We start from the raw sequence: 18,886 nt of genomic DNA, 5'->3' as shown, positions 1-18,886 counted from the left end.
GTTGTACCATGAGATTTAGATTTCCCTATCAGGTATTTCCAAAAATTCAGTGAACTCAAATTTTCCTATGTAGGTTTTGGAGCAAATAAATCATAAATAATAGGATCCAAATGTCCTCTTTTGCAAATGTTAAAGTCATGATGAAATTTTAGGTGTCATCTTAAAACAGGTAGAGCTGGTGCAGCAGTTTTCACCATTCTCTAGAGGTTCATGATGAAGTTGGAGACCCTGAGTGATACAAAGCACTGGGGATATATGGGGAGAGTTGTGGAGACCACCAATTCATTTGCTGATTTCACCAGTCTAGAAGCTTCTATCTAGCCTGCTACGTGCCAGGAGCTCTGCTGGGGAAAGGTGCTGAGAGCTGGCCTGGGGAGGCGTACATGTAGTGTTTGAGTCCAGAGAGCACACTGACACAGAAACACGCCATGTAGGCTAACCAGGCCAGGACAGCCTCCCTAACAGAGCCTTGCCAAGTGCTATGGGTTCCTGGATGTTTCAGCATAGCAGCTAATCGCATTTAGGTTTGATCCTGAAATACAAATAGGGGCTCATCAGGCAAAGGAGGGGAAGGAGAGGAACCAGGGCTTTCAAAGGTCTTTACCGCACAGATGGACTCCCTGAACCAATGAAAAAACAGAGAGGAAAACTGTTCAGTGTCACACAAGGACACGGCAAAGTCACACCTGGGATCCATACAACCTAGGACCCTCAGGCTAGTGCTCCCTCGTCCCCCTGCCCCCATGGCACCCAGGGAGAGGTGGGTGGGATGAAGGGACATGGTTGCATACTGCAAGGAGAGACACACAGCCTCAGTTCTGGCACGTGTTCCTCACTGGGAGGGACTGCTGGTCTGTACCTGAAAGTTCCCCTTGATTCTCTTCTCATTGAAGCTCTTGGCCAGGACCACCACCCCCCGCTGCAGCTGGTAGCGCAGGGCGACCTGGCCTGGGTTTCTACTGTGTTTCTTGGCAATTTCCTTCAAGACTGGATCCTCCAAGAGATGTGGGCTGTCCTCTTGCACCCTGAGAAAAGAAAATACGCACAGACTGTGGTGTAGGACTGGAAATGTAGTGTTGCTGGCACCTTGTTCCCAAATTCCCCAGATAATTGAGAGAAGTAGCTTTGTATGGTCAGAATGATTAAGAGTTTCAGAAATATTCACAGAAATTCATTCAAAGATGTGCCAAATGGGAAATAACCAATAATTCCATCAACACGTGAATGGAGAAAAAACTTGTGCTGTCTGTGTCCACACAAAAGAATATTATGCAGCAATAAACATAATGAACTAGACACTTAAAGCAGCACAGATCAACCCCACAGACAGATGTGAGCCAAAGAAGCCAGACACAAAAGCATACATGCTCCATGCCTGCTCTTATACATGAGGCAGGTGCTGGGACACAGCCAACTAATTAAAGTTAAACACAAAAATCAGTGACATGGTAAGGTAGAATTTCCATAAAAGACACTGAAGTACTCTTGGGGAATTAGAAGGGCTCTGTATCTCCACAGGGGTGTGGGTTATAGTGCATCCACCTCTCAAAAACTGTAAAGCTAAGATAGATGTGAGAAGCTGTATAAATGTTGTAGTAATGTCACAGTTGACAGTAACAGTTGGAGTGGGGTTTGCACATGTGCATAAACAAGCATTAAGAGTGTTGAGATGGTGGAATCTCAGTGAAGGCATGTGGGAATACACTACGCTACCATTGCCATATTTTTATGTATGAATCTTTCTGTACAAACGTATTAAATCTTAATCTAAGAAGTGTCTCGTCACCAACAGAGCTGCTGACAAGCTCAGACCTGATGCTCTCATTACCATTTTGGGTCTCTTTGGGTTCCCAGAGCACTGTAGGCAACTAGAACGATGTCCTTGGACTTGCAGAATTCCAGGAGTTTGCTCTGGTTGAGATAAGGGTGACATTCCACCTGTAAATTGCCAAGACCAATAGGAATCAGACTACATGAGCCAGTTACATGTAAATTAGAGAAGCCCTTTGACAAAGTATCTAACACAACAGTACTACATGTACCCTGTCTTCCAAACTGGTAATCTTTCCATGCACCTGCTGAAACGACCTCATATGCTATCAGTTTTGAAGGACATAAAAGAATTTTCATCATATTTTTGAATTAGTGTCTGAAATTATTACAGACACTTCTTCCCAGATGGCAGTCTCTACAATCTACAAATTGAGCCTAGAATATCTAACATTGGAGAAAGCAAAGCTGAAAGGGAGGCTCTGGGGCATGTCAGACGGAGCTCACTTGAAGAGGCTCCTACTGACCATAAAGAGGACAAAGTGATCTTCAATAGGAACAGTAGGGATGCTGGGCAGGAGATGTCCTATTGGTTAAATTTCATGAGTTCACAATGACACAACAAGCCTGTAAAATCTAACCTCCAATTTAGAGGAAGTAGAAAACACAGTCATGTCAAACTGTATCACAGGGATCAATAAGTAAAACAAATTGTGCAGAACAATTTTAGAAAGAAAAAGCTGATTTCTTTGAGTGGAAGAGAGGGAGAGAATGAAGGAAGAGGACAGGGCTATTTTTCAATGTACTTTAAATTATTCTTCACAAATAATTTCTAATCATAAAATAAGTTGAAAATATAGCTATTTGAATGGTTTCTAGCATAAATTTCAAATTGCTTTACAAAAGGCCATAAAACTACATTATCATGGTGCTTGCATCTTGGCAGCAGATGCTGTCTGTCACAAATAAATTTTGAGAAAAGGAGAGAGAAGGAGGTGGTGGAGGGAGGCAGGGAATGAAGGAAGGGGTCAGGGACATATTTCAATATATTTTGAATTATTCCCCACAAATAATTCCTGGTCATAAAATACTGTATAAAATATAAGTATGTGAATGGTTTCTGTTTTTACAAAAGGACATACAACTATTCAGTATCACAGTTGGCAACATCTACAGCATCACAGATCTGCAGCATATGGAGGTACATTAACTATTTCTGGTATGATTTACTCATTCTTCACTCCCCACTCCCCTTGCTTTCTCTGCACCTGCTCCAGCGGGACTTCCCATAAGGCCGTGGAGGCAGGTCCACGTCCACTGCATCCCTGGGGGATGGGCTGCTCCTCAGCGGGCCCCACCCCTGGCTCCCTAAACCGCCTCTGCCCTCTCCTCTGGCTGTCCCCTCACCACACTCTCCTCTTTTCCACCCTCCTGCCTGGAAACTCGTATTCAATCCCCTAACCAGTGCCTCCCTGCCTGATCCTTACATGTTGACATCCTGCCCTCCTCCTGTTCATTCTGTGACCTTGCTGGGGGAGCTAACCCATTTCTGTGAGTTTCATTACCACCCATAAACCTACACCTCCAAAATCTGCTCCTGTTGCCTGACAGCCTTCCTGAGCTCCAGATCAGTCTGGAAATCCACCCATTTGGCTCACGCCCTTGAATGGCTCATAGGAAATGCAAGGCCACCTCCAAGTCACAGATACATAGTCTTCCCACCCCATCCAACCTTCCTTCTTTGGCACTTCCTGCTGCAGTGAAGGAACAGTCATCTGTACTGTCCACATCATGAAGTAACAGGGGTTGTTACTTAAGGAAGAGGGTGTGCAGAGCACACAGTAAGGAGTCCACAGTGGGCTGGGCGCTCACCTGGTTGCACACAGGCTTGTACTTGAGGCCTGGCTTGTTCAGGATCATCTCCAGCTGTTTGTGATTGAAATTGGACACCCCGATGGACTTGGTTAGACCTGCATCTTTGCACTTCTCCAGGGCCTGGGAGGAAGGAAACAGGTGGCAAACCCTTAATGCACTTTGGCCCTTTCACCTGACATGGAACTTTTTAAAAGCTGAAAATCTGTTTTAACATAATATGACAATTTGAACCCAACAGTTTTATCACCTTAAAATATCATTTTGCCATCTACTTTATTGCTATGTACACACATTATGTTTCCTGGAGTCCATGACATGCACAGCCAGGGCAGTAAGTAGATATTTAGGATGCTTTAAATGTCCCTCATTCCTCCTTCCCTTTCTATGTGCCTATTGTGCTGTTAGTCAAGAACAGTTCTTTGACGAATGGTATCATAGTCAAGGCCAAAGAGTAACTCGCACTAGAAGGTCCTTGTGCTTCTTTCCTAGAATGGTGAAGGAGTCTCTGCAATGGCATAAGCAAGGTCAGGCTTCCCTCTTCTGCTAACTTAGACGGCGACTCTTCTCCCAAACCTGGCGGTGCTGCTCTGTCACAGGGAGATCTGCAGCTCCTTCAGAATTTGCCTTCTGAGCTACCCTCTTAAAGGGAGACAGGCTCAGCCTGCTCCAAGGGGCAAACAGACCCCTACTGAGACCCAGACAAGATTAGATTAAAATAGACCTCATTCATCCTTGCTCCCAGATGACAGCAGAAGGCAGGAGGAGGCTGAGGGCGGACTGAGGGCACTGCAGCCCCCTTCCTCTGTCCTCCCTCCCAGTGGCTTCTGCCTATTCACATGTTGCCCCCTGGTGTCAGGACCAGTACTTACTGTCCATGTTTCCCGCAGGTCCACTGTTTCTAAAATAATTTCCCCGCTGGGATCCTTGGGGAAAAGCTCCTCCCCAGGCTGGAACACAGACAGGAGAGGATGAAGAAGGATTTGTCTATGAATGGCTTTCCTGGGGCTGAAGGCACTTGGTCAGGCCACCTGCATGAGGCTGTGGTTACTAATCGGACAGAGAGACAGAGACTGAGTGTGTAAGAGAAGACAGGGGGCAAAAGAGCCTAGAATTATCTGAGAATCATATATCTGCATCTTCCCACCCACATGCCCCTAAACTTCACTGAGAATGGCTCTCCTGAAGTTAGAAGCGTTCTTCCTTCACAAGGACAGTTTGTGTGGATAATAGGACCGAGAACTACTACTACACAATGTGCTTTTGATCCCGTTTATGCGATAACCCTATTCAGAGAGAGTGAACATAGGAGATGTGTGACCCAGTCCTCTGGAATGAGAGGTTGGATCTGTGAAGCCCAGTGGTGCCCGGTCATACAATATGGACCATCCCAGGAACCCTCATCCTGTCTGGGCAGAGAGGTCCGAGGGAGGTGGGATTTCCCGTCGTACCTTGGCCGTCTGCACTAACTCCTCACCCTCCAGGACACTAATCCTAAGGGCCTTCAGACAGCAGCACCTCACTGATACCTGCCCGATGGTCTCCCAGAATCTTTGAGGTGAATGCTGGGAGGTGAACGCATTTACTCCATCTCAAGGCCCTGGGATGAGGACAAAAAGGTCTCAATGGGAGGTGACACAACGGTCATGAAACATCCATTCATGCAGCACTTCTGCTACCACACTAAGTCCCACCTCTCTCAGGAAGGCCCCCAGGAAATCTAGCTGGAATGAGGTAATAGAGACACAAAACCAGCGATGAAATAGTCTTGGAAACCAGAGGAAGGCAAACCCAAACCTGACCTTCATGGCAAATGGCACGTTGATAAGGAAGAGGTCTACATAGTCCAGCTGAAGCTCCTTCAGTGATCTTTCCAGGGCTGGTCGGACCAACTCTGGTTGGAAGAAAGTAGCCCAAAGCTGCAGTGACCGAGAGAAATAAAAACTGCTCATGATCTCCCACATTCGGGACCAAAACTAAACATCATAGTTAGAAGACGGAGCAAAACAACCTACTGTAGTTTAAAGATCAGAAGCAGCAGGCTCATGGCTGTTCCTAGTGTCAGTCATGTCCCTAACCAGCACTGGCATTTATCTGAGTGACTCTAAGGAAATGGAATGTCACTGAGATGGGCAGGAAAAGCAGTGTAAGAGATTCAAAATCATCTCTGAAAGGAGTCAAGGCAGATCAGGCCAGGGCAAAGGGCTCTGCAGTCCTACAATCCATGCCTGCAAACAGTCCTGCTGAGGGGCCCCATCTAAAGACATGTTAGCCCTGAGGTATATGCACACAGATGATTCTGTAGAGACCTCTTTACACTGGAGCAGGGTTTCCACCTAAGAAACTTTACAAATGTCAGTGCACCCAATGCTGACTTGCAGAAGTGTTTCCGAGTCTGGCTCCCTTTTCAAAATAACTGTCCACTGCACGTGGATCTGTCCTAAGGGAGTCTGCCATGGAATCAGAGTGGCTGGCTTCCTCAGTGGCCACTTGTTCAGTCTGTCCAACACATATGGAAGGTATGGGACTCAATTGGTTTCAAAATACCAATGCTGACTGCTGTTCAGATGCCTCAGATCAAAACAAGCTTTTGCTGTTTTCTGATTTTCTGTAAGGGGCCTCAAAGCATTAGGAGGCAAAAAGGCTATTTACACCAAAACCAAAGTTATTGTTTGTCCTAAATAACATATCCAGGCTGCCAGACCCCCTTCCAACCCCTGACCCATGGCACCTTAGTGGTGTAGAATAAGTCCTCTCTCTTCACTGTGCCATCAGCAATCTTCTCTCGAACAGCCTGGCCCACCTCCTCCTTATTTTGACAGACGTAGGATGCATCGAAATGGCGGTAACCTACATCAATAGCCACTTTGACGGCTTCCCTAGTCTTACCCTTAGGAACCTGTAAGATACGAAGCAGGAGGGTTCATAAGCAGCCCCACTCAGAAAGAAGCAATTTATTTCCTTAACAGCATTTCCCCAGCTTTTACTTTGGGTCTCCTAGTGCCCTGGTTGGTGGTTGTGGCCTGGGAACCAAACCTGTACTCTGGGAGCACAGGCTACACTCCACATGGGAATGTGTTGGTGACCTGGGCCTCACCAGGGAACCTGGAAGCTCAAGGTTCAATCAGTAAAGAATTCCTTGTAGGGAAGTAGCTAAAAGGACATCATCTGTCACATGAAGTAAGCTTCTACAGATATAGATGAATAGGGAGATGGAGATGATGGTGAAGGTGAAGTTAAGATAGATAAATAGATAGATATCAGAGAATCTGCTTTTGACTTGGAATTGGAAACAAGCCGAAATACTGATCCTCCATCCAGTGTCCACGGAACTTGGCTCTTTAACTCAGTTTAGAGACAATCATGATTATTCTCTAGGCTTCCTTCCCCAGGTGCTCTCATTCAACATTTATGCAACAAGCATTCATTAAGTGCCTCCTGTGTGCCTGACATTGTGCAAAGAAAGCCCTGAGGCCCTGGGAATCTGACCACTAGCAGAGGCCCATGTCTCCCGAAGAGGCACCCCCTGTGCTGAGGCGTAATAGTGGGTATGAGAGGGATCACGTCATTGTAAGGAGACTGGCAGCTACTCACTGTTGAGAGCTCCTGTCCCACCTCTACCAAGATGGAGTGCGCTGCTATCTATCATTTATGCAGGCAGTCACTCCTAATAATCCATAGCTGTCCCTGCCTCACCCTGTGACCTATGCTGGGCACTCTAAGTACACTGCAGTCACCATATCAACATGTAGGTAATACATTTGGTGACAAGACCGATTCCATCTCCATTGCTCTCTGTGCCCCCCCATCTTCCTTTGCAAACACCTAACCCTTGCAGGAATAGTGCCTTCTTCACATACAAAGGTTTCTGTGATATAAAACCTCCTGCACCAACACACTGAGAGCAAAGCTGCTACCACATGGTCCTGTGGGGGTTCCTTTCCTCCTGGGCCCCTGCCTACCAGGTGTTTCTAGCAGAAGGCAGAGTGGCTCTGCCTCAGTTGGTTACTAAGTGTGGGAAGAGGAGTCTGAGCTTGGATTTTAAACATGTAAGAAAGAAGAAGAGGGACAGTACTTACCCAGCGCAGTTATTCCACAATTAAAGGTAAGTCATGCCAAGTGCCCAAAATACATGGCAAGCATCCAATATACTTTCAGTAACCAAAATAATAATAATAAAAATAAAGAGAATCCACCCTCAAAATGATTTGCTCTGAATCCACAGTGTCACTAGCTTGTCTCATTCAGTGCAAAGGGAGATTGTGAAATGGAGGCTCAGCGGGTCCCTCCAAGCCACCCAGGGTGTCCCAGGTGTGGGCACATGCAGCTGCTGACCACCTTTCATTGGCTATTTCCATTCAACCCTCCAGTTGCCTGGCTTCTACTTACTTCGTCAGAAGCACCAGTGCCCAATCCAAGCACCGGCATGAAGTGCCCATCATTAAGCTTCACAGAACGGCTGTGCTTGAGGTCCATCATGGAGCTCAGGCCTGGCTGTGCTGATTGCCTTCCTTCCCTTCCCTCCCTTCCCTCCCTTCCCTGACTGAGAGGCAAGGAGGAGTCAAAGCTCCAGCTTTCTTTATTTATACCCAGTGCAACGAGAGGCGGGGCTGGGATCAAAGCCACAGGGATTGGGAAATGAAACCGTATGCAGCCTACTGACTTCCTTGTAACTATTTCTAGTCTCTGCAGGCATATCTCACAAAATGGCAACAGAAATTTCATGCACAGCACAGGAGTTTGACTACTCCCTTCAGCATTGCTTACCCTTAACTCTAAGTTTAAAAAAAATTACCGTGCCAATTTGTCCCTGATAATGATATCATATTTACTTTACATGATGCAAAATAATCATTAGGCTGGTCATTTCGAAAGACTAATTGTACCTCAGGAATTTAGTTAAGATCCTCACCCTTCATTTGGTCCAAAATGTCCACCAAAAAAGATGTTATCCAGAGTTCCTTGAACAGAGCCACATACCTGGTCCTGAGCACACATGCAACAAACTTCCTTAAGAAATTTCATTATCCTTTTCTCTGGATCAGACCTCATTCCACCTTTGGATTCTCTGTCTTGTTTCTTTGAATGTTTCTATCAGCAAAACAGCTGTCTGAGCTCCAGGACACCTTTGTGTAGTTTTGGCCGTGTATCAGCTACTGCCTCCTCCTGGGACAGCCTCCTTGATATCCCCTCGTTCCCTTCAGCCTCACGAACGCCTGGTGACCCTAATGCCAGGCGCCCTGCCCACATCCTACACAAGGGCCTCTGCAACCTCGCCGGGTGGGCTGAATCACTCTGCCCTGTGCGTCCACATTATTCTGGCTTCTATGAATGCAGTCCAACAAGCCATATTAGTGAAACTACACTCTCACTGATAAGGAACTCTGCTAATAAAGCCCTCTGAACAGTGTTTTATTTACTGTTACTATTATGCCATGCTTCCCTCTTCTCATATTTGTGCACTTAGTACTTGAGAGCCACCCCCAGCTTGTGGCATTGGATTTTATCTTATTCTTTCCAACCTATCCCTCTGGCTGCTCAAGGTCAAAATTCTGCCTGATTCTATTATTCCATGGATTTAGTATTTATCTCAACAAGGTGTCAGCACAAATTAGATGAATATACACTGTATATTTCATTGTTAAAAGTCCTATCAGGCTATCATGCTCTCTGCTTCTCTTTTAAGAGTTTTCATAAAACTGGGATTTAAACACTAACTTAAAACAATTTTAGATTGTTGTCATGCCTTTCAGAATATGATTTTCAAACTACATCTTCCTTTTATAACAAGAACAATGATTATCCTTTGCTTCAGAGAACTCTCCCATTTTCTAAGATTTCTCAAAGTCTGCCAGTGGGATAGGATGCTCTCAGGGAGGTCGGGGTCCATCAGAGGAGTAGGTGCACATGGCAAGAGGGCCCAGTGATGCCTGTCTCCTGGGAGCCATGCCTATGTGTAACTTCTTCTCCTTGAGTGTGGCTAGTACTTGGGACATGCTTCTAACCAACAGAATATTGTAAGAAACCTCTTCTATTTAATGCAGACACAGTTGAGAATTAATATACAGAGACACTGTCCCCTGACAGTAAAGTGTAATGGGCCTGCAGTGGGAAGGAAAGCATCATGCCAGTCTAAGCAGATGCCCGTGTGGCTTCTCCTTTCCTCTTGAACTCAGGGATCTGGATGATGGAAGGAGAAAGTGACAGAAAGGAGCAGAGACCAGGAGCCCAAACTGTCTTCCTCCCTCCAGAGGGAAAGCTGGTGTGTGATGCGTGGGCCAAGGCAGTGAATGCTTAGACGTCACCGCGAAGGCCCCTAGAGAACCCGAGTGACCCAGAGCTGTCAAAAGCCTCTGTTCATTGTGATTCAGCAGTATTTCTGAAAAGGGCTTGAGTTGTATTTTTGATAACAAGGAAGCAGAAACTGCAAGATGTTAACCCTTCAAGCAGGTCAAAGTTCTACTCTCCTTGTGTTATGGAAAACTTGAAAACCTGGACTGGACTGCTGACAGAAGAACCAAGCAGCACTTGGAGATTTTGGAAGGTGGAGGTTTATTTCACTGGTGGGCTCAGAAGAGAGTGATCTCCAAAGGTCTGAGCCCCGAGGACAGCAGGGCCATGGTTTTTATGCATTTATTACAAAGCTAAGGGGAGAGTCAGCACCCAGAAACTGTTGCAGTAGGAGATATCAGGTCACTATAGGTGCATTCAGGATGCCAGTTATATTTTAATCTATTTCTATAAAGGTTACCCGGATACCATATTATAAATTAATGGGCCTCTGTGACTATGATTAATAAGCTCTTCCATACCACTGAGTCCTGGTGGGGCAGGGGGGTGGGGTGGGGCGCAGAGATACAGTGTAAGCACCCAAGCACCTTGTGATTCCTTTAGATTCTCGAAACCTTAACAGAAACTTTGTCTCTTTCGCTTCCTTGGCTTCCTATCAAACCTGGAGAGAGGGAAGGATTTGAGAATTTTCTGAATATTTCCTCTTCATTCCCCCCTCTCATGTCCCTTTAAATAATTTGTTTTAGAGGGCATCATCTTGGTTTACGATAGAATTATGGTAGCCATGAAGCATGCTGTCTTTGATTCTAATGTAGCATGGGAAATAAGCTAGGGTTTCACTGCCATTTTTTACCTGGGTGGGGTGATGCTCCTGCCAGGGATAATCCAGGCATGTCATGGGGATCAAAGTACAGATCCCCCAGGTTTGATCATGGCCTGATGACAGCATAAAATTGTACAATGCAGGGTGCTCCTGTCCCACCACTGTTTGGGCAGTTAGGCATAGTTCAAGCAGGTATGGAGACAACATTAAAGAGCAGTATTGGGGAGAAATATCTTATTTGGAGATACAGGGAAGTTAGACAGGCTGAGACCCGAGACTAAAGTTAAGAGAGGCAAGCGAGCGCAGCAGCACAACCTATGTTACCCAATAAACAATGGAAAGGACAACTCCGTGGGGGACAGTCTAATCAGAAGGGGCATGGCGGAGAGTCAATTCCCAGGATGAGAGATCCCACATTGGTGAGGGCCGGGGTTCATGGCGTGCAGGTGTTTATTAGTCAGAGGACTCTCGTTGGATGCAGAAGCAGAGGGACTTCTTGTGGCTTAGCTGGGCTCTCTACTGATGTATTGTTTCCTCATCATGATGGGCCTTCTTTACTCTGGAATGATGGACCCACAGAGTGATGCCTGAAACCTTGAGGGCAGTAGGAGTGGTTAGAACAATAATGTGAGACCCAGTTTACTGAGGCTTAAGGGAGTCTTTTCTCCAATCTTTGACCTACATGGAGGGAATGTACTGGGGTCCCCAAGGAGATATGGGATCTTTTTTATGGTGTACTGTTGTAGCTTATTTAGGGTAGCTCCTAAGGCTTGGAGCTGTTCCCTTGCCCCCTTATCTCATATTTGGTGTAGGTTCCCTGGGAGGCTTCCTAGACATGGGGGAAGGCCGTCCATATACTAATTTAAAAGAGGGAAAGGTTTTTGCAATGGGCATGCAGGAGGGCCAGGGGTAGTAGGTCTGGCCATGGAAGGCCAGTTTCTTGACAGAACTTGGCTAGGGTTCCCTTGAGGGTACGATTCATTCACTCCACTTCCCCTGAACTCTGGGGCCTGTAGGTGGTATGAAGTTTGCAGTTGGTGTTGAGAGATTTGGTTAAAATTTGTACTGTGTCTGCTACAAATGCAGATTCATTACTACTGTGAATCGTAGATGGTAGGCTAAACTGGGGCACAATCACCCCAGGAGAACTTTGGCTACCTTCTGGCTTTGTTCTGTTCTAGTTGGGAAGGCTTTGACCCACTCAGAGTATGTACACACTATTACTAGGAGGTATCTGAGTTTTCTGCTTGGCCTGACATCTGTAAAGTTTATTTCTAGGTCTTCAAAGGGGGCAACTACCTCCCTTTGGATGCCTCACAGGGGTCACGGTACAGATTGAGCATTATTTCTGGCACAAGTCATGCACCACTCACTTGTTGCATGACAGAATGCTGGCAACTGGCTGATGTAGTATTGCTTTTTGAGGAAAGCTTCTAGTGCAGTTTTTCCTGGATGGGTGAACTGATGGTACTCACTGACTAGGTGCCTTCCAATAGCAGTTGGGACAGAGATGTGTCCATCAGGCAGCACCCACCACCCTTTCTTGGTTAGGGTGGCTCCTTCAGCCATGGCCCAGTTTTTTTGGTAGGGTCATGGTGAGGGAAGTAGCTTTACCTGTCTCCTTACTGGCTGCTGCTTTAGCTGCTTCATCTGCCAGACAATTTCCCTGTGTTATAGGGTCGTTTCCCATTTGGTGTCCTTTGCAATGTAGAATTGAGTTTTTGTCCCAGGGTAAGTTTGTCTGCCTCCTTAATGAGTAGATCTGTGGCTGCCAGTGCCCTGAAGCAGGGTGACCATCTGCTGCAACTGGATCCAGTTTCTTTGACAGGTATGAGACCAGCCATTGCCAGAGACCAATAATCTGTGTGAGAACCCCAAGGGCCACCTTTTCCTTTTCATGTACAAAGAGATTGAAAGACTTTTCTATATCTGACAGGCCTAGGGCTGGTGCCTGTCCTAAAGCAGCCTTTATTTCTAGGAAAGAGGCTTTTGCTTCTTTTGTCCAGACAATGGGGCTCTCGATCTGGTCCCTTAGGAGGCTGTAGAGAGGTTTTGCCATTGCCAAGGATCCCGGAATCCAGATTCAGCAGAACCCTGCATCCTCCAGAAATTCTCGTTTGCCTTTCTTTGTCTGGGGCTGTGGTAAGGAGGTAATGACTCTTTTCCTCTCCGGCCCTAGTGCCCTTTCTCCTGGGTGATGAGGAAGCCCAAGTACCAGACTTGCTGCTGGCAGATTTGGGCCTTTTCCATGAGACTTGGTATCCCAAGTCTGACAGGAGTTGCAGGAGGACCTTTGTGCCCTCTGTACAGTTATCTTGGGTGTCACTGGCAAGGAGGAGGTCATCTACATACTGCAGGAGGGCGCAGCACATGGCTTCCCTCGGAAAGCTGGTGAGGTCTGCAGCCAACGCCTCTCCAAAGAGAGTAGGTGAGTTCCTGAACCCTTGTGGAAGCTGCATCCATGTTAATTGCATCTGCCACCCTATATCTGGTTCAGTCCATTCAAAGGCAAACAAGGTCTCACTTTGGGGGACCAGCTAGAGGCAGACTGCTGCTATCTCTGTGGCCCCTGCAGCAACTCTACAATGACAGGGGCTTGATTATGGGCCAGTCCAGGTGGGTTGTCTTTAGCCCATACTGAGGGGAAGGGAGCTCTGAATTCAGGTGGGCTACTTGAGGGGGCCTGGGTATGGAATAGCCTCTATTTCTCTTCCCTGGGTGTGGATATTGCCAGTATGAGGGGACCTGGATTTTCTTGCCCTGGATTTAGTTTGAGGCTGGTGTAGAGAAATTATTGTCAGACCTTGTGGCCCCCAAGTTTACACTGATGAGCTTGGCAGAAGTGCTGCTGAACTGCTTTGTCCTGGTGGCTCTGAGAATAGTTGCAGTCCTTCTGCTGAAGGGGGCTGCAGGGAGGGTGACCACAGAGTGTTCTGCCTCAGGGTCAACCATAAAAGTTATGTTTTGACCCCCACTTTCATTTTGACCGTGGGATCAAGGGGGCCAAGAGTGAGAGAGCCCGGTGCTTGTCAATCTGAGTCTGTTCCTGCCAAGCCAGTGAGCCTTTCCCTATGAGGTTTTTCCCAGTAATGTCTGGGCTTTGGGGCTTTTCCTTGGTTGGGGTACTTGTTTTTCCAATGCCTCTTCTCTTTACAGTCCCTGGCTAGGGGGGTTCTAGGCTTTCCCGCTCTTGGCGGCTGGCTCCTTTTTGTGGCTTTTCCAAGTATGACAGGGTGTTGTGCTTCCAGTTGAGGAGGTCAGTTGTGGAGAAGGGTTGATAGTAGAGCATGGACTAGCTGTGCTGGGTGGTCCTGTCTTCATCACGCCTCTCGGGCTCCTTTGTCTCTCGTACCGGCATCTGAAGGGCACCTGCACTGAGTCAAGGGTGCAGTCTGGCTGCTGGTCTGGGGGAGAGTGGGTCCGCTGGACCTGGAGGTGACAGGGAGACCGATGGTAGAGGAGTGTCTGGGACTGGAGGACTGGGTGCTGATGGCCTTGGGGGCGCGTAAGGTGGGAGCAATATTGTTTCTTCCTTTGGATCACTGGCAAAACTTTGTGGAGACTCAGGCTTTTGTTGGTCTTTTGTAGGCCGCTTTGTTGAAGCAATTAAGACCCTACTTTGTCCCTGCCGGTTGCCAGAAATTGCACCCAAGGGGGAAGTGTCTGGGCAACTCCTAACCAGGAGTCATATGGGAACTGACCCAGGTGACCTGGATCTCCAGTGATGACCCGCCAGACTCGGTGAACTGTTGGGACATCTAGGGTTCCTTCTGGAGGCTACCCTACATCAGAGGTGGGCCAGTCAGATTCACACAAGGTCCTTAACTTGCTGGGGTCATATTTACTCCATAATCTCCCTGAAATTCCTTATTAAAATTTTTGGTCATGGTTCCAAGAACTGTGGCTTTGCTGTGCCCAGATCCCATGATGTGTTTGTGAGACAGTGCCACAAAGTCAGACAAGGGAGGGGTGCCTCCTTTAGAGAGGCGACCAGTCAGATGCCCATCCATTCACGCTCCTCTTGGAGACTTTGGCCAGCCTTGACTAAGGTGCACCTGTATTAGCCCTGGACCAGGTCAGCTGAAGCTGAGTAACCATTATGCTGTGGCAGCTGGTCGTGAATGTGGATGAGGACCCACTCAGATCCTGCGGTGCAGGCCATGGAATCACAGATTCAGTGCAAGCTAAATGTCTTCAGCTGCCCTGCCCAGTCACTCACACACCAGACCAGAGTTTAGACATTTCTTCCCTGGGAATCTCTACCTGTGAGTCCTCTAAGAGGTCTCCAGGAGGCAATTAGGCTCCCCTTCTGTCCCAAAGGGTGGGTCTGACTGGGTTTAGGGCCCTGGGGCCCTACCATAATCTGATGTCGGAACCAGGTCCTCACCTGCCAAACCTCCTCAAATATGGCGGGAACAGTGCAGCAGGGGCCTGTCTGAGGTGGCTGGGCAGGAGACTGCCAAAAGCTCAGGGAGGGCGGGCCTTCTCCGCTGCAGTCACCCCATGCTGTCACCGCCCGCTGTTCTCCCAAACCAGTGGCAACAATGGGCTAGTGTGGTTGGGTTTCCCAGTTAGGGAACCAAAAATGTTACAGAAAACCAGAAAAGCTGGACTGGATCACTGACGGAAGAACCAAGTGGCACTAGGAGGTCTTAGAGGGTGGAGGTTTATTTCACTGGTGGGCTCAGAGGAGAGTGATCTCCAAAGGTCTGAGCCCCGAGTACAGCAGGGCCATGGCTTTTATACATTTATTACAAAGCTAAGGGGAGAGTCAGCACCCAGAAACTGTTGCAGTAGGAGATATCAGGTCACTATAGGTGTATTCAGGATGCCAGTTATATTTTAATCTATTTCTATAAAGGTTACCTGGATACCATATTATAAACTAATGGGCTTCCATGACTATGATTAACAAGCTGTTCCATACCACTGAGTCCAGGTGGGGGAGGGATACACTGTTACATTGTTTTAATCTCAAACATCTAAGCACCTTGTGATTCCTTTATATTCTTGAGCCCTTAACAGAAACTTTGTCTCTTTGGCTTCCTTGGCTTCCCTCCAAACCTGGAGAAAGAGAGGGATTTGGGAACTTTCTGAGTATTTCATCACTTGTATTGCATACGGAATGCACAGCCAAGGGCTAATCAAATATGTCCTGCACCAAGTCAACCTGTGTGGTAAAGCCTCAGGGGGGACAAATAAGAGAAGGCAAGAAGGTGAGTGGATCTGTTATTGAAACAGGACCTGACAAAGAGGCAGAGTCAGGTTGCTCAACATCTACAGAACATTGTGCAGCTAGATAGCTCTCTGGAAGTCATGAGAAAGGCTAAAAGATGTTCTGAGAAGAGCTGCATTCCATCAGTAAACAGAAGGTTTGTTTTACCACAAACTGGATTTCCTATTTACTCTGAGTGTTTCTCAGCCTCTCATGATCTAGTGCTTAGGATGGAGAACAGGTTATGTGAGGGCTGAGCCAGTTTGACCAATGAGCAGGGCAGCCCAACCATGCACAAGGTCAAGTATGTTTCCTGGAGAAGGTCTTACACATTCAGTTTGAAGAGATAACTAACCTAACCCCAAAGAGACAAATGAGATGCAGAGGAACTCTGATGCAACAGCCTTCAGAGACCACAGTACATTGCAACCACAGGCTCTGAGAAGTCTGAGAGATGAAAGGAGAGACAGCAAGGGCCATACAAATAAATAAATATATGTGCACAGAAAAGATTTTGTTCGATCTTCTCACACACGCATCACTGTAACTCCCAGGGAAAATCCTGGGGCAAAATACCTTTGAAACCAAAATCATTCAAAGGGAGAAATAAAATTTAAGAAACTCATTTATTTGTAACAAGCAGTCATCCCATCTCTTTCTTGACCTGGCTGCAGCAGAAGAGCTCCACCCAACCTCTCTGGTCCAGATAAACCCTCACATGACCATGTACATACCTATTGATATGGAGATGGGCTATTTCTCTCCACCCTTGGAAACGTCTATTGATATGCAGATGAACTAAAGCCAGGTGAGAGATTCTGGAAATATTGCAATTTTACCCACAATCACACACAAGCCATTTAGGATCTGCTGTCCTCACACAGCTTTTTTTTGGCTATTGAGCTTTGGCTTTGTGCTGCTGAATGCAGCTGGCGGTAGGAGGGAACATGAGGGGTTTACCCTCAGTCATCAACATACCAGTCTCTAGCCATTTTCAGGGTAAACCAGCTACTTCTAGGACTGCCATTATTTTCCTTCATCTTTTCTGATTTCCATGCCAAATGCAGACACACTGGATAACAGGTCTTAGAAACATAAGAATACCAAGAGATCCCTGGCCAGTGACCCCACTCCCTGGATCCTGTGCAGGGGACACCACCCTCAGAAACACTGGAGATAGCTGGAGGAAATAGAAGGGTTTAAAAAACAATGGCTTCATTTTATGAGACTAATTCCAACAAATGGTTTCTAAAGAGAGAATCTATGTGACACAGAGAAGCAAGGTGAGCCAGCTTGTGTTTTTGAAACTGCGAACATGCCATCAAAGGCCTCTGTTTGTTAGGGGCCATTGAGTTTATTTTCCGGGGTGCTTGTCCTCACCACAACAGAGAATTGAAGGGCAGAGACACAGTAGTGAAGCAGAGTAAAAGTTTTAGTTGAATGTACTCCAAGAGAGGAGCAGGCCTTTGTCAAGGTAGATAAAGGCAGGTTTACTTGAATAAAGCAGAGAGGAAGGAAAAATGTAGGAAAGAGAAGCTCATTGAACTGCTGCTCAGCCTAAGGGCATAATCCCTTGCCAACTCCTGAAGCTGGTGTCACCTGGCTTCCCGTGTCCACTTGAATGTGTATGGCATGGGAACTAAGACCCTACCACCCCAGTATTTGGGGGAGCTGCAGAGCACTGGATGGAGTGAGACTATGTTCTGAGAATTTTCCAAAGGCAAAGAAAAGAGATTTTTAGGCAGGCTGCTTAGGAACATGACTGTACAGCTACAGTCCTGTCAGGGGCACCCAGGTAACAGGAACTTGCAAGCCCCAGATCAGAGCTCTGAGCAGCCCCTCCCTACGTATCTGAAGTAGGACAGAGTGAGTCACACACTCCAAGAAAGGGGAGTGTGGGAAACCTCAGAGAGGGGGCGTGCTTAAGGGTTTGGGGTCTGAGGTTTTATGGGCTTTTAAGGATTTTTCAGGAACGTGACAAAGGGCCAGGGGGTGTAGACTTGTCAGGTGGTCTCAGGATGCTTATCTCTGGTGAGAGACAGCATGTCTCTTCTCTTCTAAGTCCTCCAGCTAATTCTGCTAAATAAACTGAACACAAGAAGTTTATTGATTTGCTTCCTCCCCAGGATAGTGGCTTCTCTCTGGGGACATAGTTCAGTTAAGACTGTTTGCCTTGCTTTAATGTGGCTTGAGTTATTGTCTATTTACTAAAGAATACATTAAGAATCTTACTTCTTAACTCCCTGGTTTTTAAAATGGAATCTTAGCCTTAGGAGGAAATCTCTCCTGTTCTTACTATACTGTTTATATCTGGGCTTTTTTGGAAAATTAATTCTGATGCTTGTCTCCTGCCCTGGTTACAAAATTACTTTATGAGGGGATGGAGGAGGAGGAATTAACAGCACATAGGTTAAATTAAAGAATAAGCTGGGCCTTTTAGCAGGCTAAAGTAAATCTTACAATGGTATGATCTCATTGACACAATGAAGACTTGGGCTACTCTCAGATACTTTTGTTTATCTCAGGGAACACCTGGACATTTCAAGTTCCTCCTGATCTTTAAAGCTTCAACTGATGAATTTATTAATTCTGTGAATATTTTTGCTCTCTGCTTTTATCTGGTTAACTCTTTGAGTCCCCTTTTGGTGGACTTTATTGGTCTATTCTCCCTCTAACTACTCATATCTATTCTTCTGCCTAACATGTTCACTGTCAATCAGCAGTATTTCTGTAAGAGGGGTACAGTGGTATTCTTGATAGCAATGAGACAGAAAGTCTGGGGTGCCAAAACACAGGCATACTCTTCAAATGTCCTACAAAATGCAGTGCCAGGTATTAATCAAATATGCAATGCACTGCTCTTGAACCTATTGAAGAATGTGGGTTCTCAACTATTCACAGGATTCTGGGAGCCA

General features: G+C 46.6%; 1 protein-coding gene across 4 annotated transcripts in view; it reads right to left on the bottom strand.

Moving 5' to 3' along the window:
- The window catches only part of LOC108407238 (aldo-keto reductase family 1 member C15-like), a 44,126-nt gene extending 35,940 nt beyond the window's left edge, over positions 1-8,186 (bottom strand). For 2 of the 4 annotated variants that reach the window (XR_012128141.1, XM_037013372.2), the window contains exons 1-7: positions 8,032-8,186; positions 6,374-6,541; positions 5,445-5,561; positions 4,515-4,592; positions 3,643-3,765; positions 1,829-1,938; positions 860-1,025 (exon numbers count right to left, since the gene is read on the bottom strand). Coding sequence is in view for 3 of the 4 variants with exons in the window: in XM_037013372.2 (XP_036869267.2) it covers positions 860-1,025; positions 1,829-1,938; positions 3,643-3,765; positions 4,515-4,592; positions 5,445-5,561; positions 6,374-6,541; positions 8,032-8,121 (852 nt within the window). In the remaining variant the exon portion in view is untranslated. The remainder of the gene's footprint in view (positions 1-859; positions 1,026-1,828; positions 1,939-3,642; positions 3,766-4,514; positions 4,593-5,444; positions 5,562-6,373; positions 6,542-8,031) is intronic. The other 2 variants (XM_037013373.2, XM_037013374.2) reach the window with 2 other exon arrangements.
- Between the last annotated feature and the right edge of the window lie 10,700 nt (positions 8,187-18,886).

This window comes from Manis javanica, chromosome 2 (assembly GCF_040802235.1).
Source record: "Manis javanica isolate MJ-LG chromosome 2, MJ_LKY, whole genome shotgun sequence".
In the NCBI taxonomy this organism is placed as follows: domain Eukaryota; kingdom Metazoa; phylum Chordata; class Mammalia; order Pholidota; family Manidae; genus Manis; species Manis javanica.
Note: the sequence above shows the minus strand (reverse complement) of the source record. Positions and strands in the feature narration are given on the sequence as shown.